Source organism: Setaria italica, chromosome II, assembly GCF_000263155.2.
Source record: "Setaria italica strain Yugu1 chromosome II, Setaria_italica_v2.0, whole genome shotgun sequence".
Taxonomy (NCBI): Eukaryota; Viridiplantae; Streptophyta; class Magnoliopsida; order Poales; family Poaceae; genus Setaria; species Setaria italica.
This window is the reverse complement of record NC_028451.1, coordinates 4,677,366-4,702,518: the sequence shown is the minus strand read 5'-3', so window position 1 is coordinate 4,702,518 and position 25,153 is coordinate 4,677,366. Positions and strand designations below refer to the sequence as shown.

At 43.6% G+C, this 25,153-nt stretch overlaps 1 protein-coding gene, 1 long non-coding RNA gene and 1 pseudogene across 8 annotated transcripts; 1 reads left to right on the top strand and 2 right to left on the bottom strand.

The window, feature by feature from the left end:
• Nucleotides 1-63: 63 nt before the first annotated feature.
• On the bottom strand, nt 64-13,952 carry LOC101769265 (disease resistance protein RGA2). Of its 7 annotated transcripts, XR_002676397.1 has the most exons (9): nt 12,787-13,952; nt 11,771-12,698; nt 11,212-11,650; nt 11,021-11,126; nt 10,276-10,488; nt 8,832-9,274; nt 8,563-8,744; nt 7,423-8,343; nt 6,027-6,595 (listed from the first exon to the last, which is right to left on the bottom strand). XR_002676397.1 is itself a non-coding variant. In XM_022824178.1 (7 exons), exons 6-7 carry the CDS (start codon nt 5,177-5,179, stop codon nt 817-819), a joined length of 3,693 nt encoding a protein of 1,230 aa, XP_022679913.1. In that variant the 5' UTR covers nt 5,180-5,298; nt 6,391-6,595; nt 7,423-8,343; nt 8,563-8,744; nt 8,832-9,274; nt 10,297-10,424; the 3' UTR covers nt 64-816. The 7 variants fall into 7 exon arrangements, 5 of the variants coding, with proteins under 5 accessions (XP_022679913.1, XP_012699231.1, XP_022679912.1 ...); XR_002676396.1 differs by lacking the exons at nt 11,021-11,126; nt 11,212-11,650; nt 11,771-12,698; nt 12,787-13,952 and adding exons at nt 64-641; nt 746-848; nt 1,519-5,298 and having other exon boundaries at nt 6,391-6,595; nt 10,276-10,408; XM_022824178.1 differs by lacking the exons at nt 11,021-11,126; nt 11,212-11,650; nt 11,771-12,698; nt 12,787-13,952 and adding exons at nt 64-848; nt 1,519-5,298 and having other exon boundaries at nt 6,391-6,595; nt 10,297-10,424.
• On the top strand, nt 5,430-10,704 carry LOC111256333. Its single transcript, XR_002676413.1, has 2 exons — nt 5,430-6,020; nt 10,314-10,704. It is a non-coding gene; the product is annotated as an uncharacterized LOC111256333 (long non-coding RNA).
• Nucleotides 13,953-16,181: 2,229 nt separating the features above from the next.
• LOC101779947 lies at nt 16,182-24,833 on the bottom strand (annotated as a pseudogene).
• Nucleotides 24,834-25,153: the final 320 nt, after the last annotated feature.

Below are 25,153 nucleotides of genomic sequence, written 5' to 3'. Positions count from 1 at the left end.
AAGAAACAGGTTAACAACAATGAGACCTCTGCACAAGACCGTGCCATCCAAAGCCTTCCAGGATGCAGGAGAAAATTCAGCACTTTCAGTTCATATAAAGCAGCAGCTTGGACAGCTTGTCGAGCAACAACATGAGTACGTTGGACCGTTGGTCTACTCTATGGCAGTCATTCATGTATGTGGATAGACAAATCATAAAATGAAAGTGCTGCCTGTGTTTCGCTCGTGCTGGAGGCTGAACCAGACACGAATGCAAACACGTCATGGCTCAAAAGAAAAAAAAAAAGGATAAAAAACTGGAGCCCGCAGCTCTGTATGCTAAATTCTTCTGCTTGCAGTCTGGGACTTCGTTTCTGCTCAAAATAAAGGTCTTCGGTTCGAAGAAGGATAAAAGACTGGAGCACGCAGCTCTGTGTGCTAAATTCTTCAGCTTGCAATCTAGGACTTGTTTTCTGCTCAAAATCTAGGACTTTGCCTTGACTTTACTGGAGAATATCTTCAGAATGCGCATATGATACATTGGAGATGACTTGGTGATATCTTTGCAAAAAATACCTAGGAGATGACTTTCTTTGGTCAGGCCTTGATCTACTATTTCGAGCACACCAGCTTCCTGATTGAACGTTTACTGCTCGTTGGTTCTGGCAATGAGGTCATGATCATAGATGATGTTAGCGGCGATCCTGACATGTGGATAACAGCAGGGGCGAAAGTCTTAGCGGCGATCCTGCCATAGATGTCTCACCGGGGGGGGACCTCTCTGTCTTTTCCTGTATCCTTTTCTCTAACCGGCTAGCCGGCTGTAACCCATCTTTATCAATGAAATAGGCACAATCTCGTGCCTTTTCCTTTCAAAAAAATAGATGATGTTAGAATATATGCATGGAAATCAACACGAAATTATAAAGTACAAATACTTGAACTGTATAGAATGGAGCTAGTGAATGTCCAGATAAACGCTAGGACAAGTGCCACTTTAATTGGAGCTAGTGAATTCGGCTGCAATAATTCCATGATGCCATGCTGCTTTAAATACAACTAAAGGAAGATGATTGATTTTATTACATGATTCGAGTTAGCAATTACAAGTTTACAACCAAGGTATCAAAAGTGAACAACAAAGGTCATCTTATAGCTATAAATTCTTTGTACGGACAAAAAGGAGATATACAAGGATGACTACAATAAAGTGAAGTGTATATTGGTGCATAAACTTCTTGATCCAGCTGTAAGTGTTTGGATACCCCGAATGTGCAATATATGAAAGTTAATGGATTTAAGTGATACAAGTGCACATAAATATAGGTACTAGTAGTGCACTGTACTCGATATAATGTATATATCAACATCAGTTGGCTAAAGGTTCTAAATACTGCGCTCGTTAAATTTTTATCACTGAATCCTACCGCATCTTGTAATAGCTAACAGAATAATGTTTAAGCACAGAGTTGCATTTTAGGCAACAACAATTGAGCTCCTGATCATTTTGTTAAAAGAAACAGAGAAACTGGAGATTACCTTCGTGACGGGCGTCTAGATCTTTCTCCACGAGGTAACCCAAACGGCTCTGTAGACTTGGTGGGAGCAACTTTATACCATCACAATTTTCAATCCAAAGAACTCTAAGAAAATAGTATGCTAGAGGCCCATCCGGTAAGGATACCAGTCTTTCGCATCTACGAAGCGTGAGTTCTTCCAGCTGATAAGTATACCAGTCACCTGATAAGGATTGAAGCTTGCCGCAGTTAGAAATGTACAAGATCTTGATAGACGGAGGAAGATTGGCAACCTCTGACAAGCCACTGCAATTCCACATATGTAGAGATGCCAGAGATTCACATTCTTCTATCTTTAGAGACTCCAGGCATGGCAGGAGTCCACCACGTTCTGGAGCTGGAGCAGATTGCTCATCAGAAGCTTGTGTGCGTCCTGTCAGTTTGCTGCATCTGGAGATCACTAAGTTCCTCAGGCATACCAGGACCTGGAACACGTTTTCTGGCCAGTAGACAAGAGCATCGCAATCGCAAATCTCCAAATCTACTAGATGTGCAAAACATGTCCATAGCGCCAGTGCGCTTGAGCGGGAGGAGAAAAAAACGTCGCACCAACCTAACCTCATATGTGGTAGGGCGAGTGTACGATTCAATTTCTTCTTGACATGCAGCAATGTTGTTTCTGTGTCATCGGGTGACACTTCCAGATCCAGACGGGACAATGATGGGATGCATCTGCTAGCTGCCTCTAGGGATATTTGTTGTTGTTGTTGACCAAGTCCTTTTGTTATGGATAATTCACTTAGCTTGGGTGCTTCAGGTAGATCAGTCAACTTCGGGCAGCCATAAATTTCCACATACTCCAGCAGAGGAAATGTTACCTCTTCTCCTGGAGTTCCTTCGGCTGCCTCCCATCTTTCAAACACAGTCAACTCACCTAGCGTCATTTTCCTCAATGCTGGAAATGCAGAGCGGCACTTAGTGTCAACTCTACCAGATAATTCTGTAATCACCGACGCTGCTTTTGGTAATGCAGTCAAACTTTTACACCTCCCAATCACGAGCTTCTCAACCTCAGGAAATATCGGCTCTTCTCCTTGTACCCCATATGTCTCCCACCATGCCTCAAATTTTGCCATATCTAACAAGGTAAGCACCTTCAGTTTTGGAAATCTGACGGGTGTAGTACCACCGCTGCACAAACAATGTAAACTCTCCAAACCCTCCAGGCTAAGAATTTGCAGAGCTGGTAGCTCCCAGAGTGCAGGAAGCTCTTCGAGCTTTTTGCAATGGAATAATTTCAGGTTCACCATGCCTTTCAAAGTATTCATCCACGTTGGAAAAGTTCTGCTCCTACAGTGATTTATCCTCAGAGCCTTCAACTCATCATGAGGTTTGAGACCTTCCACCACCTCTTTATGATTATTATTCTGTGCTTCCTGGTCACTATCGGTCCAAAATAACTCCAGTTCGGTCAGTTTTTTCTTGTTTCCAAGACCTGCTGCTTGTGCATCTGCTCCTGTCACATTTTCTAGCTTGCTTAGCTTCAGTGTACCACCAAGGTCCAAATTCTGCAGCTCTCCCAAATTACTGCAACCGGAGTCGTCGGCACCTGCTACAAAGTATGTAAGCGCCTGTAGGGAAGTTAGGCGTCCGAGCTCTGGGGGCATGCTTTTCAACTCCCAACATCCATGAGTGTAGAGGTGACGGAGGCCAGTCAAATACTTCAGTTGCTTTGGAAGTCGTTCAAGCCACTCACAGTAAGAAAGGTTCAGTGTTTGCAGATAATATAGGATGCTAATGTCTTTAGGAAGTGCTCTAATACCACTTCTCGAGAGATCCAGATACCTCAGGTGATGAAGATATTTCGGCCTTAGGATTGAACCACAATCGATCTTTAAAGCTCTTATAGAGTTGTATTTTGATAAAATCTTCAAATCTCCTTGTACATATCCGTCACAAATCAGTGTTTGAAAAGCTGGAGATCCTTTCTCTTGGGAAGCATTCAGAAGAGTTTCTGGTCGACGGATTGACAAATACAAGTGACGAGCTGAACGAAGAACATCCGCTCTTTCACTTTGGTGTGTAGCTATTGCAGCACATTCTTTTCCCACAACAGACTGTGCAACATCATGCATAAGGTGATGGATCTTACAAGTAATTCTAGAACAAGACATGTCCTTATAACCCTCTTCATATGAATATATTTTTTCAAATGGGACATTCTTCAAAACCTGAAAAAATGACCTTGACTTCAGCTCATTGAATGTATTTTCTCCAATAGTTTCAGGACACACTCCTGATTGCTCCGGGATAAAACCATTGGCCACCCACAAGTGGATTAGCATTTGCACGTCAATCTCATAATCCTTGGGAAACATAGCACAGAAAGCAAAGCATTGCCGCATGTATGATGGCAAGCAATGGTAACTTAGTTCAAGTACTGGTAAAATCCCATTTTCCTCATCACAAATCGTCCTTCCATTTAGTACATCCTCCCATTCTTTCTTGTTGGTCTTGGTACCCAGTAAAGAGCCCAATGCCGTAGCAGCTAAAGGAGAACCAGCACATCTCTGGGCAACTTCACCAACCATGTCAACTAGTTCACCAGGCCATTCCTTTTCTTGTTTTGAACCGAATGCTCTTGCCTTGATAATTTTCCCTATGGACTCTTCATCCAAGCTTCCAAGTTTATAGGCTCCTTCAGTTGTACCCATCATTAGTTTAGCAACAGCTTCATCGCGAGTTGTTGTCAGCACTGAGCTACCGCAGCCACCATGCAGAAGGTAGGACTTCAGCCTTTCCCACTTGCTGGGCTCATCACGGTTCCACACATCATCCAATACGAGGAGGTACCTCTTCCAACTCACTGCCTTTTTCAGATTATGCAGTGCTCGTGAACTTCCACTTGCTTGACAACCATTCTCTTTCACTATTCTGTTAGCCAGGGAATCCACATCAAAATCATTAGAGACACACACCCAGAGCCGCAACTCGAAATGCTTCTGAATTTCAGGGTCATTGTAAACGAGCTGCGCTAAGGTGGTCTTGCCCAACCCCCCCATTCCGACTATCGGAAGGACCATGAGATCCTTACTGCTGGCTCCAGCAAGCAATCGATCAACAAGAACCTTCGTCTCTTGAGCTCTTGATTTGCTGGCAATGCCCACAGACTCAGTGGGGATGCAAGCATCCGTCTGCCTCCATTGCATGGGCATTTGCGGCTGCGGTTTGAATTTGAACCTGAACGCATTCATCTCTGCGACGAGGACATCAATTTCTCGCAAGATCATGCAGAGCCTTTTTGCCATCTTATAACGGAACACAACACGGTTGTGAGAAGGGAAGAGCTTTATTACATCCATGCCGAGCGCCTTGTAGTGGCCCTCCGCCTTGGCTTTGCGGCGAAGCGCCTCGTACTTGAACTCGTCGAGGACATCATTCGCCTTGTAGGCCACCTTCCGGACCGCCTCAAGCCAAGCTTTCGCCCCCTCTCTGTGCTTCGCCGCCTGCTCCTCTGCGTCGGTGATGACGTCGAGGATGGCTAGCAGCTTGCGCTTGAGAACCTCGTGCTGCTCCTCCATGCCCTCCATCACCTGGTACTGGTCCAGGAGGTAGCTGGAGGCCTTCTCCTTCACCATGGACAGCAGTGGCCCGACCACCATGGTGGCCAGTACCTCAGCCATGGCTACGCCGGGAGCTCCAAAACACACGCGCAGTAGACAGGGAAACACAGTGTTGGTGGGTGGAGAGGGAGATGCTGGACAGTGGGTTCAAGAGCTGCTGCTTCTGTGGAAAATGCAAGCTGCAAGCATTGACGACCTTTGAGGAGTCAAGTGGATGTGTCCAATCATGTGAGAGGATGCGCACTCACTTTCCGAGTAGGCCCCGGGCATGTGCCACACGAATGATTGCCTTATCGGGTAGTCAAGTGGAAATATTTTACATACGTAGAAAACCTTTTCTAGTGGAAAATATTTTAGATACGTAGAAAACCTTATACCTATACTTAAGCCTGGTAAAGGGCTGTAAAAATCCAAGGGCCAAACCGATCGGGCCTTAGAAGCTCATATAGGCCGAGCCTTAAAAGGCCTTCCCGAAGAATGGGCAGGATCAGATCGGGCCATCTCCATAAAAGGGCTGACCTGTGAACGTGGCCCATAATCGATCCTTGAGTCAATTGGAAGGGCCGAGCCCGTGGATCGCAGGAAAGGGCCTCTCCTCTTTTTCACGGCCTCTCCAGGCTCGTGCGGCGGCGGCGGCGCAAGAACTCAAGATCCGGGCGGTGCGGGGGTGGGCGGCGCAAGGCTCGTGTGGCCTGTCCAGGCTCGTGTGGGGGTGGGCGGGGCCCGCGCGGGATCCGGGCGGGCGGCGGCCGGCGGGACGGGCGAGCGGCGCGCCGCCGCGAGGCGCTCCCGTGGGGCCGGCCCCCGGCGGGCTCCGGCAGGGCGTGCGGCTAGGCCGACGCGCGGCGGCCAGCAAGAGCAGGCGGCCTCAGCAGCGGACGCAGGTGGCGTCGGCGTGCAGGTGATTTTCATCTGATGTGTTTGCCTTTCCTATTTGTCTTTTTGTTTATACTGCGCTGTGCCTAGTTCGTGCAGTATTCTGCTAGTGTTGGCTATTTTTAAACTCTCCTTTGCAGCTTCAATCTGCTTGAGTTTTTGGGTTTTGTAGGGCAGGAGGATGGCATTGGCAAATTAAATTCGTTCATTGAGCTTTTTAGTACCACTAGATCTGTGAACTTAGAATTGTTACTGTTTTAGAGAATGTAAGATGGGAGTGCAAGATCTTTTGTTGGTTGCATACTGGTATTGCTTATGTTTACCATTCAGTTAAGATCAGGCAGTTGAATCTCGTGAAAATGGTCCTACTGTTCTGTGAAAAAAAGCTCCAATACCTTAGTCATCTCCAGCTTGTTTCACCACATAGAAGCTCATGAACATAGCTGCTAGTATATCTGATACTGATGATATCCCAGTCACCTCAGTCCCCTTTCGTTTTAGCAGTATCAGTATGCAATTGGAGGGGCACTGCGTGTCCTCAAAGCCTAAAACTTATGCTCCTCATCGTCCATTAATCTGACATCTTACATTACTTCTAATCTGAAGTGAAAAAACAAGATTTCTGATCAGAATTGTTTTATCATGGGAACAAAATACAGTTAGCTGTGAGCCAAAACAACTGCATCATATTCAGAATCATATTTTCTTCAAACCTACTCATTGTAGTATTAAAAATACAAGCAGTCAGTAAACCAAAACAAGTTGGTATTCTATTCAAATTTGTTGATCTTATTCACATTCCAGGCTCTTTTGTTCACTTGGAAGATACTAGGCCGAAGGCTAAGAAGTTGTGTCATCTAGGTGATATGGATCTAGGACAAGAAGTTGTGGTTGATGAAGTGGGAGTTGATTGAACAGCTGTTTACCTTGACATTAGACAATGCTAGTGTGAATAACAAAGCAGTAAAGGACATTCATGATGCTTTAAGTGAGGCATCCTACAGCCCACCTTTTCTTGAAGATGTTGCTAGCAATTCGAGATGTTTTGCTCGATGAGACGTGGTATTCAAATGAGCTACTTAATGAAATAGCTAATGCCATGCATGCTTCATCAAGTTCTATTTCTATACCATTGGTGAAAATATTGAAGTGAAAATGAGGGAGTTGAATCGGTATTTGAAGAAATATTACCTAGAGTACTCTTGTCATACGCGATCTCTATTCTTTTCAATTCCACTAGAATCGTGCCCGTGCGTTGCTACGGGCTAAATAATTCCCCATGAGATCATATTAGAATGGTACATAATCTCAAACAACAATTTAGAATGGAATTTTCTAAAGTGGAGTTTGCATGACACAAATAATCTGAGGAATACAAGAATATTTTAATTTCAGCTGGTTCATAATATGTATTTGACAACTGTCACCTTTCTGTTTCTTGAGTGTAGAATATTCAAATGGATGAAGTCTCCTAGGTACCATCATGGTTTAACATTAACCCCACTTCAACTACAGCACTCATAATGGCAAGCTCTAATTTCTTGTAGAATGGTAGCAACCACCATTAACCCTTTCTCATCCAACACCTCAAAACATAAAGAGATGAGGAAAAGACCTGATAATTAGAATCTGAACAAAATGATTCAGTTATTAGAGATCATTGAATAAGTAGTAGTAGTTGCAAGTCACAAGCTCCTTTGGCAAGCAAAGAGCTCACACACACATGACCCAATTCGATATTACAGGAGAAGTAGCATCTATCCGTGGAAGATAAGCAGAATTCCCCGAAAATTCACATAGACAAAGAAAACCTATTTAGGTCTTTTCTAACAAGCAAGTCTTCTATAAATAACTGATAAACCTGACTCTGTTCAGATAGTGAGATATTAGCAATATTATTCTGAAGCAGATTTATCAATGTGTACATAGCCTTACTTGACAAAACTATAGTCCCACATAGCAAGATGCATTATAACCTCAGCAATCAGTATTGTTCACTAAAAAACTAAGGGTGCAGTGCACAAAAATTTAGAGCTGTTGGTACTTGGGAGTAAATAAAGCTCTGAAGTTTTAAGCGTCGACTCCAACTTATCGAAAATTAAAGTTCTGAAGTTCATAGTTTATTGTAATCTGGTGAAGGCAGTTTAATAGCATCCTGACAATATATGGAAATATCATATATATGTGGGAAAGAAGATGCAGACTCCAAATTGGTCCCTGCCATGAGCTGTGCAGCCACCCAGCCATCCCCATATATTTTCTTCAGGTTTGAACACAATACTGATTGCTGCACTTCCCATGATGGGTACTTGTGGAGGCCATGCTGATTAGCGATCAATGCCTGTTGCCTGCACGAACAGAATCCCAAGCTTTTCACTCCTTGAGGATTATACTTGTAACTGCAAATATCTTGTGCATATGGATATATATGGTAAAGAAAAGATTTTAGAGAGGACACACAACAAGCAAGCAAAATTATAGCATTGACATATTACTCAAGACCTGTTACTGCAATTTATATGATAGCAAATAAACAAATCAAAAGTGATTAAATCATATCTTTGTACCTTTTGGGCCTTGTTTAGATGCTGATGGTGTCTCCATACCCATGCTGCCATTCCATCAAGCGGATAAAGGGAGATGCCAGAGCCAGGTACCGCCACCACCTCACCTGCACGGTGTCACCCCCCACATCTGCCTCAGTCCTGCCAAGGCCTGATTCCACCGGATAGTCCAGAGAGTCCCGGTGCTAAAACAAATTTCAGAATATCAGTACATTAATTTATTCGGATGTCTAGTCAGTTAATCACAACACAAAATTCAGACTGTTTTTTACCAAGTGGTTCAGAGTTGTGAAACTCAGAGCTTGCAGTACCGGCCAAATCTTGCGGAGGTAGCTGTCAGTAGCAATATGCTCAAACCGCTTCTTCACTTTCTACTTTCTACCAGCGCTGTGTCACTGTTGCCTCATTTTTCTCGAACATGCGGGAGAGCTGTGCATCTATATATTAAGAAGAAAATTCACCGTTGCCTAATTCAGGAATTAAAGACCCCTCGGGGCAAGGCACCGATCATGGGTAAATACACTGAATTTTTTCACATGATCAAAGCATGAGGTGACACATGATCTGTTAGCGTCTACAATTTAAATTTCACGACAAATACAATAGTCAGATATCAGAAAATAAATATCAAGAAAATGGGAGAGGTGGCCTATTTTCGTCTGCCCAGAGTTACCACAAAGCATTATTGCGCTCCATTCCTCACAATGAACATGACCTGTGAAATTGATAGTAATCAAGATGAAGCATACAATATTACAAACAATTCAAATCAACCACGCAGAAACTAATCTTCAAGAATCACTTCAGGTTAACCTATAAATGGGAATGCCTGACATCATCCTAGAGAGTTCTGGCATTCAATTGGATACAGATTTTCATATAGCTTTGTGACCTTGAAGCAATAATTAGTTTGGAACTGAAACAGGTGAATTTTCATGGTAATCAGTCAGTTCATGTGCATGGGCAATGTCCTGGAGACAGACAAAACTAATGGCACACAGTCCAGTTTTCAGATCCCAATGTAAACTCGGCAAGTAATAAGGCTGAAAACATGTTTCCATAGCAGCAAGCCAACAGTCCAGTTAACAACTGAATGTGCCCTGCTCAACTTTCTCTTGGCTTTACAAGTACATTGAAAATCAATGCTCTAAAATTACCTTGACCAAAGGACCGCTCACTCAAAACCATCATCTTTGCGTTGTTCACTGAATATGCCAGCGATGTAAGTGAAAACGCTCAATGAATTTGCCACATGTCAGGAGGCAAGAAGGCAATTACACAGCATATTACTACTTTTGATTTAAAAAATATCATGTATTGCAAATATGTTTTCCAAGACCTTCTACTGGACATGATAAGAAACACTAAAGGTACCACAAGACTCCATAGGAAATTTCAACAGACTTTCAGATTCAGAATATCTATGTTTGACAATGAAATGAAAGAACATAGATAGTGAACCTCCAGATCAGTTAGCCAGCCTCATGTAGGTCAGTTAGCCAGCCCGTGAGGCAAATGTACAACATAAGGCACAAACTGAGTAAAATTTTAAGAAAATCAAGAAAACTAATTGAACTATAGCTTTTACCAAAATGGACTTAAGAAGGACTAAGCTATTTACTTATGTTGAACAGTGATGTAATATTTATATACACGGCCAAGCAATATATGCAATGCATTAGCTATTGGAGTATAATTGAGTAAATCTACTTATACCTTAACCATTCGTTACTTTACCATTGTTGAATCTGCAGGATTATCCACAAGTCACAAGTCACTCTGCGAACCTGCTGGTTCTGACCTCATTGTCTGATGATGACTGCAGTGATAAAATGAACTACAGCAGAATGGTTTGTCTAGTTCACCTATTGAGCTCAGTATTGCTGCGACTGTCACTGTCATTGCTTACGTTTCCTACTTTCAAAAATTCTGCACCAGGAAAGTGGAAGTAGATAAGATGTCATAAGGAAAAAGGTACAACAATTTCACAAGGAAGGAGGGGTTCATTGATTTCAGATTTTTTTTTTGAAAAATTAGAAGTATGAGTTTACTTGACACGGAATACTTTAGAATGATGAATAAATGCAACTCTAAGGAAAATTCATAAGCATTATTGAGTAAACACGAGTTCTTTTCCATGTTAAATAGAGAGAGTAGAAAGCATCAAATCTCCATGTTGATAGCATCACAGTTTATATGAAGGCAAGATCTAGAACAAGCAATCAAGTGTTTCTTTCCCATACACGTAGCTCACCTCTGACTGAAAAAACAACAACTAAATCTGTACATACTTGCCAAGGCCAAAACGTTTCACAGAAGTAATCAAAAATAATTTCTATACTCAGTGCACTGCATCCACCACAAGAACTGCACAAATGGATGCAGGAAGCAGGAACTGATAGATTTACAAATCCGTGACCAATGTGCATCACATCCAAATAGTAATTGGCTAGTCAATTACCTGGCAGCATTGAGGGAGCTCCAGCCGTCGGTGTCTGTGTCGCCATCCCTGTCGCGCTGGCTGATTGTGCTTTGAGTGGGAGGGCAAAAGAGATGTGAACTTGGACCTGATTTTCAAGAACAATTGGATCTGTTCGTTGGTGCAAAGGAGAGGCTGCTGATTAGATTTGTTTGCATGCATAAGGGACTAACCTGGAGATCCCTTCATGAAGGCAGATGACACCGGGCTCGACATAGGCCCCACCTCTCGTGCCTCCATCTTCTCACCTCCGCTGCATATGGGACTAACTTGGAGATCCCTTCATGGAGGAGCAGCCGGGGATGGCGCCGGTGTGGAGGGGTGTGGAGGGGTAGCTGGGCAGTGGCGCGCCGGTGTTGGACGCCCAGCGGACGGAGGTGGCCCGGCTTGGCGGCGAACAGAGGAGCTGCGGCCGAGCGTAGCAGGTAGGAGGTGCGGCCAGGCGGGGAAAGCGCAGGCGTGGTTCCGCGCTCGGAGGACAGAGGAGGTGAGGCACGGCTTGGCTAAGTGGCGGAGGGCGGATGGAGGAGGTGCGGCCGGGTTCAGCACGGAGGAGGTGAGGTGCGTCTGTCGGCGAACGTGGGCGGGGAGACGGACTGTTCTTGTGAAAAACTGAGCGGCGTGGCAGACAAACGAAGCCAAACGACGAACCAAAAAAAGGCGGCCGTGATTGACGACATGCGGAAATTTTGTCTAATGTTTGTAAGACACTATAATGACATATGAATTTACCAGCATCATTGTCGCCACCACCATCAGCACGCGCCTTGCAGATCGCTCGAGCTTTATTTACTTCAACCTCAGTCACACCAACTTTTGGAATGCAGTTGTGCCACCCGAGCTCACCTCTTGGAAAGAATAGCAGGTATGAGAGAGCATCGTAGCACACACGATAGGGCCGAATACCATGGATCGACCTATCCTTCCTTTGGAGGACAGCACTATTATCGAACTGGACCCGACGCTCGCTCCCCTCAATCCAAACGGCAGCAACGACGTTAATGGCACATTATATGTTCTCTGGTCTAGCCGTTGGTCAAGGTTCAACTCGACAGAGTAATCCTCAAGGTTGTCAACCTGGCCTATACTCCTAAGATTCTCTAAGCAGGGATTAATGCCATGTATTGGGCAGACTTCTCACGGCACTTGCGGAGCCTATGCTCAAGAGACAGATCGACGTCGTAAAAATAAAGCTCGAGGTGTCCAGGTTCGTGACCATCCTCTTTACCAAATGATCATATGTTATGGTAGATTTGGTCATGGGCACGAAATGTGTAAATTCCACAGTTTGTCATGTCGGTGGTCACACGATCAAGTTTACAGTGCAGAGAAGTGAAAGAGAAGTGTTCATTGAAATATCTGATGTTTGCACGGAAATGCCTAGCATCAGCGTCCGAGCTCAACCACAGTCTCACGAGTTCCGGTGGTGTCTCAGGGGTGGAAAGATGAATCTTTCCACTATGACAACAGAATCCAGGTGGCTCGGACTCAAACTTCTTTGCATTGCAGTGCTTGCAGTTATCCTCTAGCTTGAGCATGTGTGTCTCGTCAGGGACATTGGCATAAACCGCATCGTTTGGATCCGGTACATCGGGTTTGTTGGAATCTTCATTAGCTGTCTCGAGATCGACATCCTCATCAGCTTCCCAATCATCAGGTTCTAATCATTAGCACGAGTATGAAGTGTTAGATTTTGGAAATAAGATAAGTCAAGCGTCACATAGATGCGTCACATAAAAAAATTGCACCTGCAAATTAAGAACTTCTAAATCCTTCTCCTGCACCTTCTCCCATCACTTCCAGGCACATGAAACAAATTGGCATCAGGATTATAGATAAGAAAGTGCAGCAGGACAGATTACTTGGACTTGTTTTAATCACTTTTCTATTTTGCAGTATGAAACCAGAATATTAATAACTGGACAGATCATTTATTTTTTAGGTTGTAGTTCTAATTCAAATGATCATGAAGCCTTTTCTTGTTTGTTGTTGTAATATCCAATCAGACAGTTATTTGTACATAGGTAAAACAAAGTGGTGCCATTTTTGTCTATTCCTTTATACAGAACATATGAATGAATTATTTTAATGTAACTCCTAGTGAAAATAAAAACGTAGATAGTGGTTAACCGGTAATGGAACTGTACTTCTACATCTGCAAAATTGCTAACCAGGGGGATGTACTATTTGTACCAGGGGGATGTACTATTTGTATCCAGGGGATGATTTTTGTAGATGACTGTATACCAATTTTTATTGTCAAACATGGTAGCCGCAAAAATTATGTGGCAAGAAGAAGAAAAATTGTGTGGAAAAAAGAAGAAAAATTATGTGGGATAGATCAGCAAAAATTGGAGGACAACCAAAGGTATTCAATATGTGAACTGGATCTAATTACTACATGTTACCTTTCACAAAACACTGCTTGCTGGAGCAGTAGGCACAACCCGACGAACATAAACACCCTTCAAGAGAAAAGCAAAATGGAATGTCACAGGAAAGCACTGGATAAGCAAGGTACTCTGCCAGACACCATCACTACAAGTAGCTGTTATGAATAACACTTGTTTTCATCATGAGAGCTATTTAGTTCTCATTAACTGGGGCAGCCCCAATTAAGGCAATCAAGAAATCTGCCACCGGGATGAACGATTCAAAAGATGATAGCAAATCCTCCTCAAATTTACTGTTTATTGAAATCTTACATATTCAGAGTAATATAAAGGCCAACTGAGGTCCAAGTAACAAAAAAAAGGAGTTATCCACACTCGGTCAGTCAATTTTCTGAATATGGGAGAATTCAAGAAAAATTATCTATTTATCGTGCTTTCCTTTTTGATTTTATTTTTCCATTCAAGATATCACAGAATGTCTGATAACTGATACCATTCTCATGAAAATCTTGCTAATCACAGACCGGCTTAACCATCTAGAACTGTGTGCTTGTGTGTGCATCAGAGTACACTTGAAGTGCTCGGAGGTGCATACTCTTTTTATGAAGCATTGCCTTAAGCATATCACATATCACAATCCCTACTGTCCATCATGAATTCGAAGTGCACGGCGGTGTATACTACTTTTATGAAGCATTGCCATAAGCATCGATAAGCATAACAAATATCCCAATCCCTACTATCGCAATCCTTACTTTCCATTATGAATTCGTACATCGATAAGCTTGCACAAAAAGTGGCAAAATAATTATGTACTATCAGGGACAGATCAGCAAAAATTGGAGAGGACTAATTTTCCAGTCAATGTGGTCTACGTGTTCTATGATTACTCTTGAATCTCAGTCCTCAGTTTACATGCAGAGTAAATTATCTCTACCATCCTCAATTACCACAGTTAATACGTTTCGCTCTCGGGAAGGACATATCATCAAATTTTAATTGTCCACCTAAACAAATCACGATCTGAATCTCAAATTTTCAAGTCGCCGACAATTCAGGACGAGCAAGGCGGGCAGCAGGTGCGAACGCGGCGGTGCCATTGCCGCCGCTGTGCGCGCGCAATTCGCTCTCGGGAAGGACATATCATCAAATTTTAATTGTCCACCTAAACAAATCACGATCTGAATCTCAAATTTTCAAGTCGCCGACAATTCAGAAAACACAACACCGCCTATAATGTCACGTAGCACCAGATTCTAAGAACATGAACACCGACCAAACAAATCAAATGACAAGAACATGAACGTCACACAAAGTTCAGATGCACGACAAACTAAGAAACTGAGAGGTACCGTGATCAAACCCAACGAACTGAGAAATCTAGTTGGCGTGCAGCGTAGCCTCGACTGTTGGTGTTCCGTCGACTCAGGGAGGGGCGGAGTCGCTTGCGGCGATGAGGCGACTCAAGATGGGGCGGTGACTTCTGGTGGCGCGGAGGCGAGGAAAGGGAGGGGCGGTGGCTTCCGGCGGCGCGGAGGCGAGGAAAGGGAGGGGCGGTGGCGGATGGCGACGCAGGCAGGGACGGGGGTTTCTGGCGGCGCGGAGGTGAAGAAAGGGAGGGGCGGCGGCGGATGGCGACGCAGGGAGGGAGAAGTTGCGGCGACGGAGGGAGTGGCGGCGGCGGCGGCAGGCGGCGCGACTGAGGGAGTTGCGTCGGCGGCGGATGGCGACGCATGGGCAGGACCGCAGGAGGAAGGGATCCGCGCGGAGGGAAACGGACAGAGGAGGAAGCGCGTGCACCGCAACTCACGGAATCTCCAAATCAACGGCTGCGCGCGGAGGGTGCTGCAAGCGGACGGCCCAAAATGTCTGGAGCGAGGGACATCGCCCGGCGGCCAAACGACGGACCGCATTTTTGTGTCCTCTTTGCTTTTTTTATAGTAGAGATTACAGAATTACCAGCAGAAATGTTACGGCAATTGCAAGACGTAACTTTGAAGAAACAGAGCAGACGTAACTTTGAAGAAACAGAGCAGACGTAACCTCTGCACAAGACCGTGCTATCTAAAAGCCTTGCAGGATCACCCTGCACACCGTTCAGTATTAGATATACTACCAACATAACATGGACAAAGTTCAGCACTTTCAGTTCGTATTCAAGCAGCAGCTTAGACAGCTTGTCGAACAACAACATGAGTAGTAGTATGTTGGATTGTTGACCTATTCTATGGCAAGTACTTCTGCAGTAATGTAGACAAACACGTCATGAAATGAAAGTGCTAGCTGTGTATGTGTTTTGCTTACGCTGGAGCGGACACAGAGTTCAAACACGCCATAGTTCAAAAGAAAATATAAGGATAAAAAGCTGGAGCATGGAGCTCGATCAATATGCTATATATTCTTCAACTTGCAGTCTGGGACTTGTTTTGTGATCAAAATCAAGGACTTCAGCTTGAAGAAGGATGAAAGACTAGAGCATGGAGTTCCATATGCTAAATTCTTCAGTTTGCAATGTGGACTTGTTTTCTAGACTTCGGCTTGGCTTCACTGGATATTATCTTCAGAAAGTGAATATAATAGATTTGGCCTAGATGAAGGAACGCCATATGGTTTTGGACCACCAGACAAGAGAAACCAGTGTTCAGGAATGCATACCAAACTCGTCATCTCTGGCCAATATTTTTTTTTCAGATAGTAGGCATTCTAAAAGTTCCAGAAGATCCTAGTCATTTCTTTGTACCCAAGCTCCATGAGCCGAGAGACCATGTTTAGCTGCATTTCTTGACTGTAAAATATCAGGAATTTGCCACAGACACATTTCCTATACACAAATTACAAAATGAAACGAACTTCCTGCATTATGTACATTATTAAAGGCTAATCATATCATCCCGAGGACCAATGTTCTTGCACAGACATGACTTCTTTTTTCTCCACAGAAACCTAGGCTAAGTTCAGAGTTCGTAGGTCACCACTCACCAGGCACCAGCTAACACTCGGTCAGGCAGTCACGGGTCGAGCTTGCTGGGGAGGTATCAGGAGTGGATGGCCAGGCTGCCGAAGGACATGGGGCTGGCCAGTGACGACAGCACGTGGATCATCCTGAACTTCTGACTGATTGCCGCCAGGGCAGGGTTCCTCTTGGCCATCTCCTCATTCTTGGAGTACCCGGCCTCACGAGGTCCTTCTATCTTGTACCTCTTCATCATCATCTAGGTGAAAGAGAGCAATTCAATAGGCACAGGTGAAAATTAAAGCGCAAACTACAAAGAGCAATGCTCAACCAACCAAAGTACAAGCCTGCAAGGCACATTCTCTCTTCTTATTTTTTTTATGTATAACCCCTATCCTACTCAAATAACAGAACATTGTCAGCATCGATTTCAGCAATCAAGATATCTCGATTGTCAAGTTTGCTCTCTAAAACAATATCCAAGTGATGTGTGCTACAATGCAAATGTGGAAAAAACACCAATCAGATCTCAGAAACAATAAGATGCAGTTTGAAAGGTTCATATATGCAGCCAGACATGTCTACTTGTTTTGTCAAATTAGATTCCCACAAATTTTATCCACAACTATGCTTCTAAGTTCTAACCAAGCTAGATTTTCACCTCCAGATGCTAGATCGCTAACTATTCATGGACTGGATTCTGCTTTATGCTATCTGTATTAATTCTTGAAAATAAAATAAAGAACAAGTCAGTATATTCCTGTGAGCGCTGCTATGACTAGTACTCAGAAATCGCTGACCTATAAAATATAACCATATAACTAATAATTTAAAAGTAACTTTCTTTTGCTTTACATACCTCTACTACCATCAGCAAAGTAAATCTCAAAATTGCATATCAAAAGTGTAAGATTCCATTCATTAGTACCGATATTATCACATACTCAAACTATAATTTTGTGATATTCTGTATAACTAGCACACTAGCATCTGGCAAATGCAAAACGAGAGGTAGTAAAAAGCTCAAGGCCACAAACAAAGTATTTTACTTCAACCATCATAGGTGTGATGACCAGAAGGTTTGAAAGGTTACAGATAAGGGCCGAAAGAAGGAATCCATGCAGGTATGCAAATGCTGCAACAGATATCGCTGAACACACTGATATCAATATGAAGTACGCCGGGAACATTTTACCCCGCAGACTCCCAAATTGGTGCCTCGGCAAGTACCTTTATAATAAAAAAATTTATCCAAAACACTATAGAGGTCCATGCTATGTTCTGAATGGAATAATCAACCTACAAAGGGGCATATACACACATGGTCTATTGCAAGAACAATATATGCTGGGCTTTACTTTTGCGGTGGACTTCTCTGTTCTCACTATAACAAGGTAATATGTACACTGTGTAAAAAAAAACTTGAAGGTATACTTGAACACCTGGGTAATTACCTTCTAAACTTTAAGACTGTGCAAAACATAATACCTAATCAACAAACAGAGGAACAACCCTACATGCTTGTAAAACTGCAGCAGTGGATACCACTACCAGAACTTTCAGAATGTTTCATGGGAAAATGGTGACGGGATTCATCACAATATCTACAAGCTTAAATCGAACGTTTCCGGAGAAATCTAGCACCTACGGGCTCTCTCAATACAGCACATAAATCCTCCATCTACCCAATTCATAATTTTTGTGGTCGCTGTCCTTCCAAAAGATCGTCAAGGTGAATATTTACTAGAATGATTTCACAGCAACGCATTAACAAAAAGGAAGACTTGTCTTAAAATCCCACAGATTGAATTCTTATGATGATGCAGGATAAAACAAAGTGATAAACCCTCTCGAGATAAGTTCAGCCACACTACTACTCAAAACTTAACTAGATAGCACCCGCTCACTGAGTCACGCCGAGCCACTTTGAGAAGTTCTCAAACTCGGTGTAGTCGCTGTCTGAGATCATGGTCCTGTGCCATGCCTTTCCAGCAGCCTTGACCTTGGCAGCCTCCTCCTACAACAATGGATCTACAGATATTGTTCAGTACGTGTTTGTTGACAAAAGGGCATACAGCTGAACGAAATAATCAGCATCTGATACATTAAACCAACAGTAGTTCACATATTGGTCAGTTCTGTAGTGTTCAGAAGATATATGGGCATGCAACAAAGAATCTTGACAACAATGTAAACATATCAAACTATACAGTTAAACAAATATTCAGGAGATATATGGATGTGAAGGGATTCAGTAAATTTTGGGATTCAGTTCGAAACATGGATAATGTAATAACATTCATTCTAGTATTCTGTAATCAAAACGCTTAGTAAAACATCAATCTATTCATCACATTCTAACAAGGCATAGTCCCAAGTTACCAATTCAGAACACAAATCAACAAGAGGGATCGAACTAAAACATTCAAGATAAACCCTGACCCATGAGTTACCAGGGCATGTCATATGCCATATATGCAAAGATTACCGAAGCTTCCAGTACCATAAATCATTTCTAAGAAAAGAGTAGAACAAACAATTGCTCAGATATCTACTAGCATATAAAGAAATGGAACAGAACATAGACAAATGCCTTACTAAAAGCAATTAAGGGTACCGAAACACCCTGAGCAAATAGTAAACAATGACAAACTAGATTACCCATGCATACTGATACAGCACAAACGCGCAATTACAAGAATATTTGTTGGCACAACATTAGATCAATGCACATAACTAAACAACAACAAGAATCACTACAGCAGAATCATGTTATTCACACAGAACTCCAGTACTAATACTTTCAAGCAATGAAATTTGCTCAAATTATGATACATCAAACAAATTAAACCATTCATACAAGGGGCAGAAAATGTACCATAGCAAACACTACAAGTCATAAACAGTACACCAGAACTACATGTGCAATCTAAGTGATCAATTCAGGTATTATTGACATAATCAGAAATGAAATGGAGGGAGAAAAATGGTCATACCGGGCTAAGCTTGGTCCTCTTGGATTCGAGCTTCTCCTTCCTTGCCTTGATGTGGGCAACCTTAGCGAGGGTAGCCATCTTGCGGGCAGTGCCGAGGTAGGGGTTGAGCTTGAGCACAGCAGCCATGTTCTTCAGCGGGTTCTTCCTCTTCTCCCTGCGCTTCACTTATAAGCCCATTACGGCCCACAGCAAGACCCAAAGCTTGCACATTAAAGAGTCACCCCAAGGTCAGACTATAAATAAAGCTAATAGTAATATAACAGTTTTACAGCAGGGCACAAAGCTGCAAATTATTGCCACAGTTCTCTAGTCCTGCCCAGCATCTAATACAGGGTGAAAGCGAATAATTTTGGTGCAAGGAACTGTCCTTCAAGGTGCCGATAAAGTTCATGGTCCATCTTCCATCTCATATGATCATCCCACAGAGGATTAGGCTCTTTCTTAGGGTACGTTCATCACCTGGATGGACTGCAGCATGTCAGAGAGGGCGATCACCAGGTCGCCAGACTGGATCATGCCCCTGGCCTTTAGCAGGGAGAAGGTGCGGTTCAGGTTGCTCTCCATGTCGTCTGAGAAGCTGAGGCGGAATGGGATGAGGCCCCACTGAAGGTTTAGCCGCCTCCTGACGGACGTCGACGTTGTGAAGGCGAAAACTGGGCAGTCAGGACAGCACCGTGAGAGCAAGGAGGCCATGTGGCCAGTCTTTGTGAAAACAAAGACGGCGTCAGCTCCCAGGCCGTTAGCTGCAGATGAAATTGGTTTTGTTTAGACACAGCTTCTAAGAAAATGGAATCTAAATGTTCTGTCAGTAACCAAGATAATGGACAATAATAGGAAGATGAGACAGCAAAGCAATTGAATATATCAGTTGCTAAGCTGAGGCGGAATGGGATGAGGCCCCACTGACGGTTTAGCCGCCTCCTGACGGACGTCGATGTTGTGAAGGCGAAAACTGGGCAGTCAGGACGGCACTGTGAGAGCAAGGAGGCCATGTGGCCAGTCTTTGTGAAAACAAAGATGGCGTCAGCTGCTATATCAGTTGCTATGACAACATAACTATGGTATGCACTGAATACGATGGTGGCAGTACTTACCCATTTTAGCTGCCGAGTTGCAGATTTCTTCTGATATCTTGTCAGAGAATGAAGATGAAACACCTTGAAGTTCCAGTGCCTCATGTCGCTTCTCCTCCCGCCACCACTTCTCAATCCTGAGGCTAACGCTCCTCAGAACACTAAGAGCCTTCTCTGGATATCTTCCCATTGCTGACTCACCAGAAAGCATTAGAGCATCCGCACGCTGGCGCGGACAGCTTCAGAAACATCGGCAACTTCGGCCCTTGTGGGAGTAGGATACTCGACCATTGATTCAAGGAGCTGAGAAGCAACAATGACTGGCTTGTTGAGCTGCCTGCACAGTTGAACTATCTTTTATTGTATTGAGGGGACCTGCTCCAAGGGAACCTGTGCCCCCATATCCAGAGTGGCTACCATGGCACCATCTGATGCTCGGATGATCTCCTCCAGGTTCTTTAAAGAGTCAATGCTCTCAATTTTCGCAATGACTGCTTATCACTGATCATATAAAATAAAGCATTATTAGAGTAAGGAACCTATAAAGTTCAGCAAAATGAAGGAAACATTTCAGAAACACGGTACTAGCAATCCTTTCTGATTTGGATGTTTGCAAGGCCCAATTAATTGAAGTATAAAAGATAACATAGCAAGATTGATATCACTTGCGGTTTGGGATTAGCGATTTTAATCTAGGTAACTTTTTGTGTCACTAACTGAGTTTTAGCCACAAAACATGAGATGGACGTACAATGGCAAACTGGCAATTTTGGCAGGAGCTACACACACACAATTTTTCTAGTGCATGCAGATGAATTGTAGGTGCTGAGATGACACCTGACACCAAGTGTTGTTTTTTTGGCACAGAGAAGACACCAGGTTGAGGCAAGCCATACAATTTTAAACAGTTCTTATTATTCTTCCGTGAATCATGTTGTTCCACAGCATTATTTAGAAAAGGAGGAACACCAGAAAGGGGATATCTTGTTGATTCACTGTTTTCTCTAGTAACTACATAGAAACCAATATATTCCAGGCTGATTTTTTGGGGGTTAGAATACAACTAAAACCCTACCAGTATGAGTAATCATCTGGGACTGACCAGGAACCAACCACAAACAGTGGCTAAGCATGCAGAACAGTTCTAGGAACACCCGTTATCAGTTTAATAATGTCAAATATGGCTTTTCCAAGAAAGCATAAACTTAAATAACAGTACAGAATTATACTCCTGGTACCTGCCACGGCTCCTTGCAGCTATGTAGCTTTTAAAATGTTTAATTACTTCTGCTGACTTGACAAATGAAACAGCGATGAAATCTACACCTTCGGCAATTCCAAAGTCTATGTCAAGCCAATCCTGCACAAGTTGTCACAAGAAAAGGAGCAGCATTGTTATAAACTTAAAATATTAGTATCTGCTACTAGAAGATTAAATTTTCAGTTAAACAACTCTAGGTGGTAGAAGCCTTCTTAAGAAATAGCTGACAAAAACTATCGAGAGATGAGTTTCAGTGCACAATGTAAGGCTTTGAACTAATACATGTTGTTTTGAACTGACCATGGCATTGACAGAAAAAACAAGCTGTAAATCCATTGCAATACTAGTACCAAGGGGGGGCATAGATTAACAAAGTTTTGCGGTCTTTTGGTAATTGCAGCAAGAAATTTATTATGCTACTGCATTTACCTTTGATGAAATTGTAGGAAGCATAGCATTCCTCTCACGGACAATACTGCCATCACGCCAGAATGTAAGATTCGCACGTGGCAACAATAAACCAGGATCCGTGCAGCGACACTTAACATCTGGTCCCAACTTCTCAATCACCTCAAACCGAGCCATTCCACCATCCACAAGAAGCTCATCACCAACTCTCACATCTGTGTAGGATTTTGATGCAAAATTATGGCAGTGAACAATAACAGCGAAAGATATCAACAAATAGGTCAGCTTATATACCTTCAGCAAACCCGTCATAATCACATTAATAGTTCGTTCTGGGAGAGGCAATTCAAATGACCTAACACTAAATGTCCAGACTTCTTCATCCTGTGGAATCCAACAAATGTGAGATGATTTATTAGTTACTTCAGAAATGTTTTAATTCCAAGAAAAATGGAAGTCATTGGGTAAATAACGTGGCTCAAGAAAACCTAGGATTATTGAATAGGTGTACAATCAAACTTCTGACTGTATGGTTAAAAACTTAAGATAAACAGCCGAATGGTGATATAATCTCCTTTTGGCATAGTGACCCTAGCTAGCACTGATGACAGTTAGAATCATAGAAGTAGTTCAGTTTCTTTGGATTACTAATATTAATGTATTATCTAAAACACAACTATCATCAGACACTAACATTAACTACGGGCAAGAATATACCTAGAAGTTTCTTTTTTAAAAAATATTCATGCTATAACTGAAGGATCTGAAATGCAGTTGTAAAAAAGGATGTAGGTGGAGAGACTCCACAAAACGAACACTAGAAATTTCAGTATTCTGAAAACTTCTACATGGCTTTATACTAATAAAGAAAAAAGATATAAATAAACTATAAAGAGATTCAGTAGCTACCAGTAGACACATTAACTTCAAACCTTTAACAAAGCATTAAACCAGCAAGCTAAGTCTTACAGATGAACTAACAATATGCTGCATGTCTGTCATTGTTCGAATTTGCTGCAAGTTAAACACCTAAAATTGATTAACGGAATAAGGATAATCTTTATGAATTTTACCATTTACCAATAAATGGGCCAAGCATTCTACTAATAAAGCTAATTCAAATTAAACTCTCCACTTGTGGCCCGGAGGTCCTGGGTTCGAACCAGCCTCTTTGCAGAATTTTAAAAGAATATTGCAAGGATAAGGTTGTCTAGGAATTCCCTTCCCCAGACCCCACCTTGTGTGGGAGCTTTCGCACTGGGTACGCCCTTTTTATAAGAGATTCTGTTGCTGAAATGAAAGATATTCCTGTGTTTTCCCCGGTGCTAGATGCAATACTTAAAGGAAGGTTTGCAACAGGGGGAAAAAAGCCATTTGAGGCTTGGGCCTAAGATCTAAAAAACAACCTTCAGAACCTCAATGCCTATCACTTTTTTTTTGAACGAACCGCACAAGATAGTGCGAGTTTGTATTGATATAGCAGAAAATACAAGACTACAGCCCTGGGAGGCCATAGGCAGGAAAAGGAAAAGAAACGAAAAATAAACAAGACTCGCCCGGTTGGATTGGGATGTCAATACGGGTAAGCACTCAAACTTGACACCTAGAAAAAAACCCGACCGGTTGGATTGGGACCTCAACGCGGTCGAACCACTCCAGCACCCTGTCTTATATGCAGAGAAAGCCAAAACATGGTGATGTTTACCATGCACTTTATTTGAGTTGCACTGATACTGAAAGCCTTGATTTTTTTTTGAAAGATTGAAAGCCTTGAAAATGATTACCACTTTCACAATCCAGTGTTTGATGACAATCTGAAATTCTGAATGATTCTCCTTCTATAGCAATTTCAAACATGAGCTGAAAATCTAAATCAACTGAGCCATTTTGAAGATGGAAAAAAAACATTTTGGTGAAATCCTGACTCGCTAGGTTTTGCAGAAGTATGAAACGGCAATGCCTGACACTGCCACTGCCACCACCCGTTCCTCTCATCCACATTGCACAAGCACATTTCACGGAATACGTTCAAGTGAAGGCGTACAATCTGAAAACTGAAAACTGCAACGCCAAGTCCAAAACTGGACAGCAGCTTACATACAAGCACAGCACCTCACCTCCGCCTTGGCCGATGAGGCGCCGCCGAGGTCCCCCATGTGGATCTCGCTGCCCTCGGTGTCCATCATGACGGCGACGGCGTAGCCCTTCTCCTCGTTGAGCCTCCTGACTGCCCTGATGACGCCCCGGTGCCACTCCCGGTCCCCGTGGCACATGTTGAGGCGGGCGACGTTCATCCCGCCGACGGAGAGCGCCTCGAGCTGCTCGGGCGACGAGGTGGCCGGGCCCACGGTGCAGACGAGCTTGGTGCGGCGCGTGCTCCGGAACCCGTTCTCGCGAAGCTCCGCCTCCGTGGCGGCGTCCACGTCGATGGGCGCGAGGATGCCGTTCGGGTTGGGGAAGTCGGTGAGGTCGGAGGCGGCGGCCGGGGAGGTGGAGCGGAGGCGTAGCGGGAGGCGCGGGCGCGCGGGGGCCGGGAGGCGGAGGAATGGGGAAGGGGAAGGAGAGGAAGAACTTGTGGGGGCCTTGCGGGCCGCCGGTGGGTGCAGGAGGGAGTGCGCTGCTGCGGCGGCGGCCATGGCTGTGGCGGGGGAGTGGGAGCGGAGACTGTGGAGGGAGATCCCGTGGTGGTGGCGTGTGGCAAGTTCGATGGGGGTGGCGGAGATTTCGAGGCGGGCTTCGCTGCTCTGCTCGCTTGGGGAGCATCGCTGTTGAGAGGAGTTGACGTGGCGGGGTGAGTTGGCGGTTCTGTCCTACGTGCGCAGCTGCATGTGCCACCGTGTCATTGACAGTTATCGTATGAAACAACCGTAGCCACACTACGATAATTTTTGTTGAAATTTGGATCACACCATGAAGGAGGGCAGTCCCAAATTCGAAATGCAGGATTGGTACTGTAGCCCCAGACAAAGGATAACTCATGAAAATTTTTATTAAAATTTTTTATCTATACAGATAACGTTCATCTTCTTGC

What these genes read in the sequence shown, in the direction of transcription:
- LOC101769265 (XM_022824178.1), bottom strand. Translation starts at nt 5,179, where the DNA reads ATGGCTGAGGTACTGGCCACCATGGTGGTCGGGCCACTGCTGTCCATG. An exon ending in TCTAGACGCCCGTCACGAAG is followed by an intron (nt 849 to 1,518) that starts GTAATCTCCAGT and finishes TTTTTTTGAAAG; the next exon opens with GAAAAGGCACGAGATTGTGC.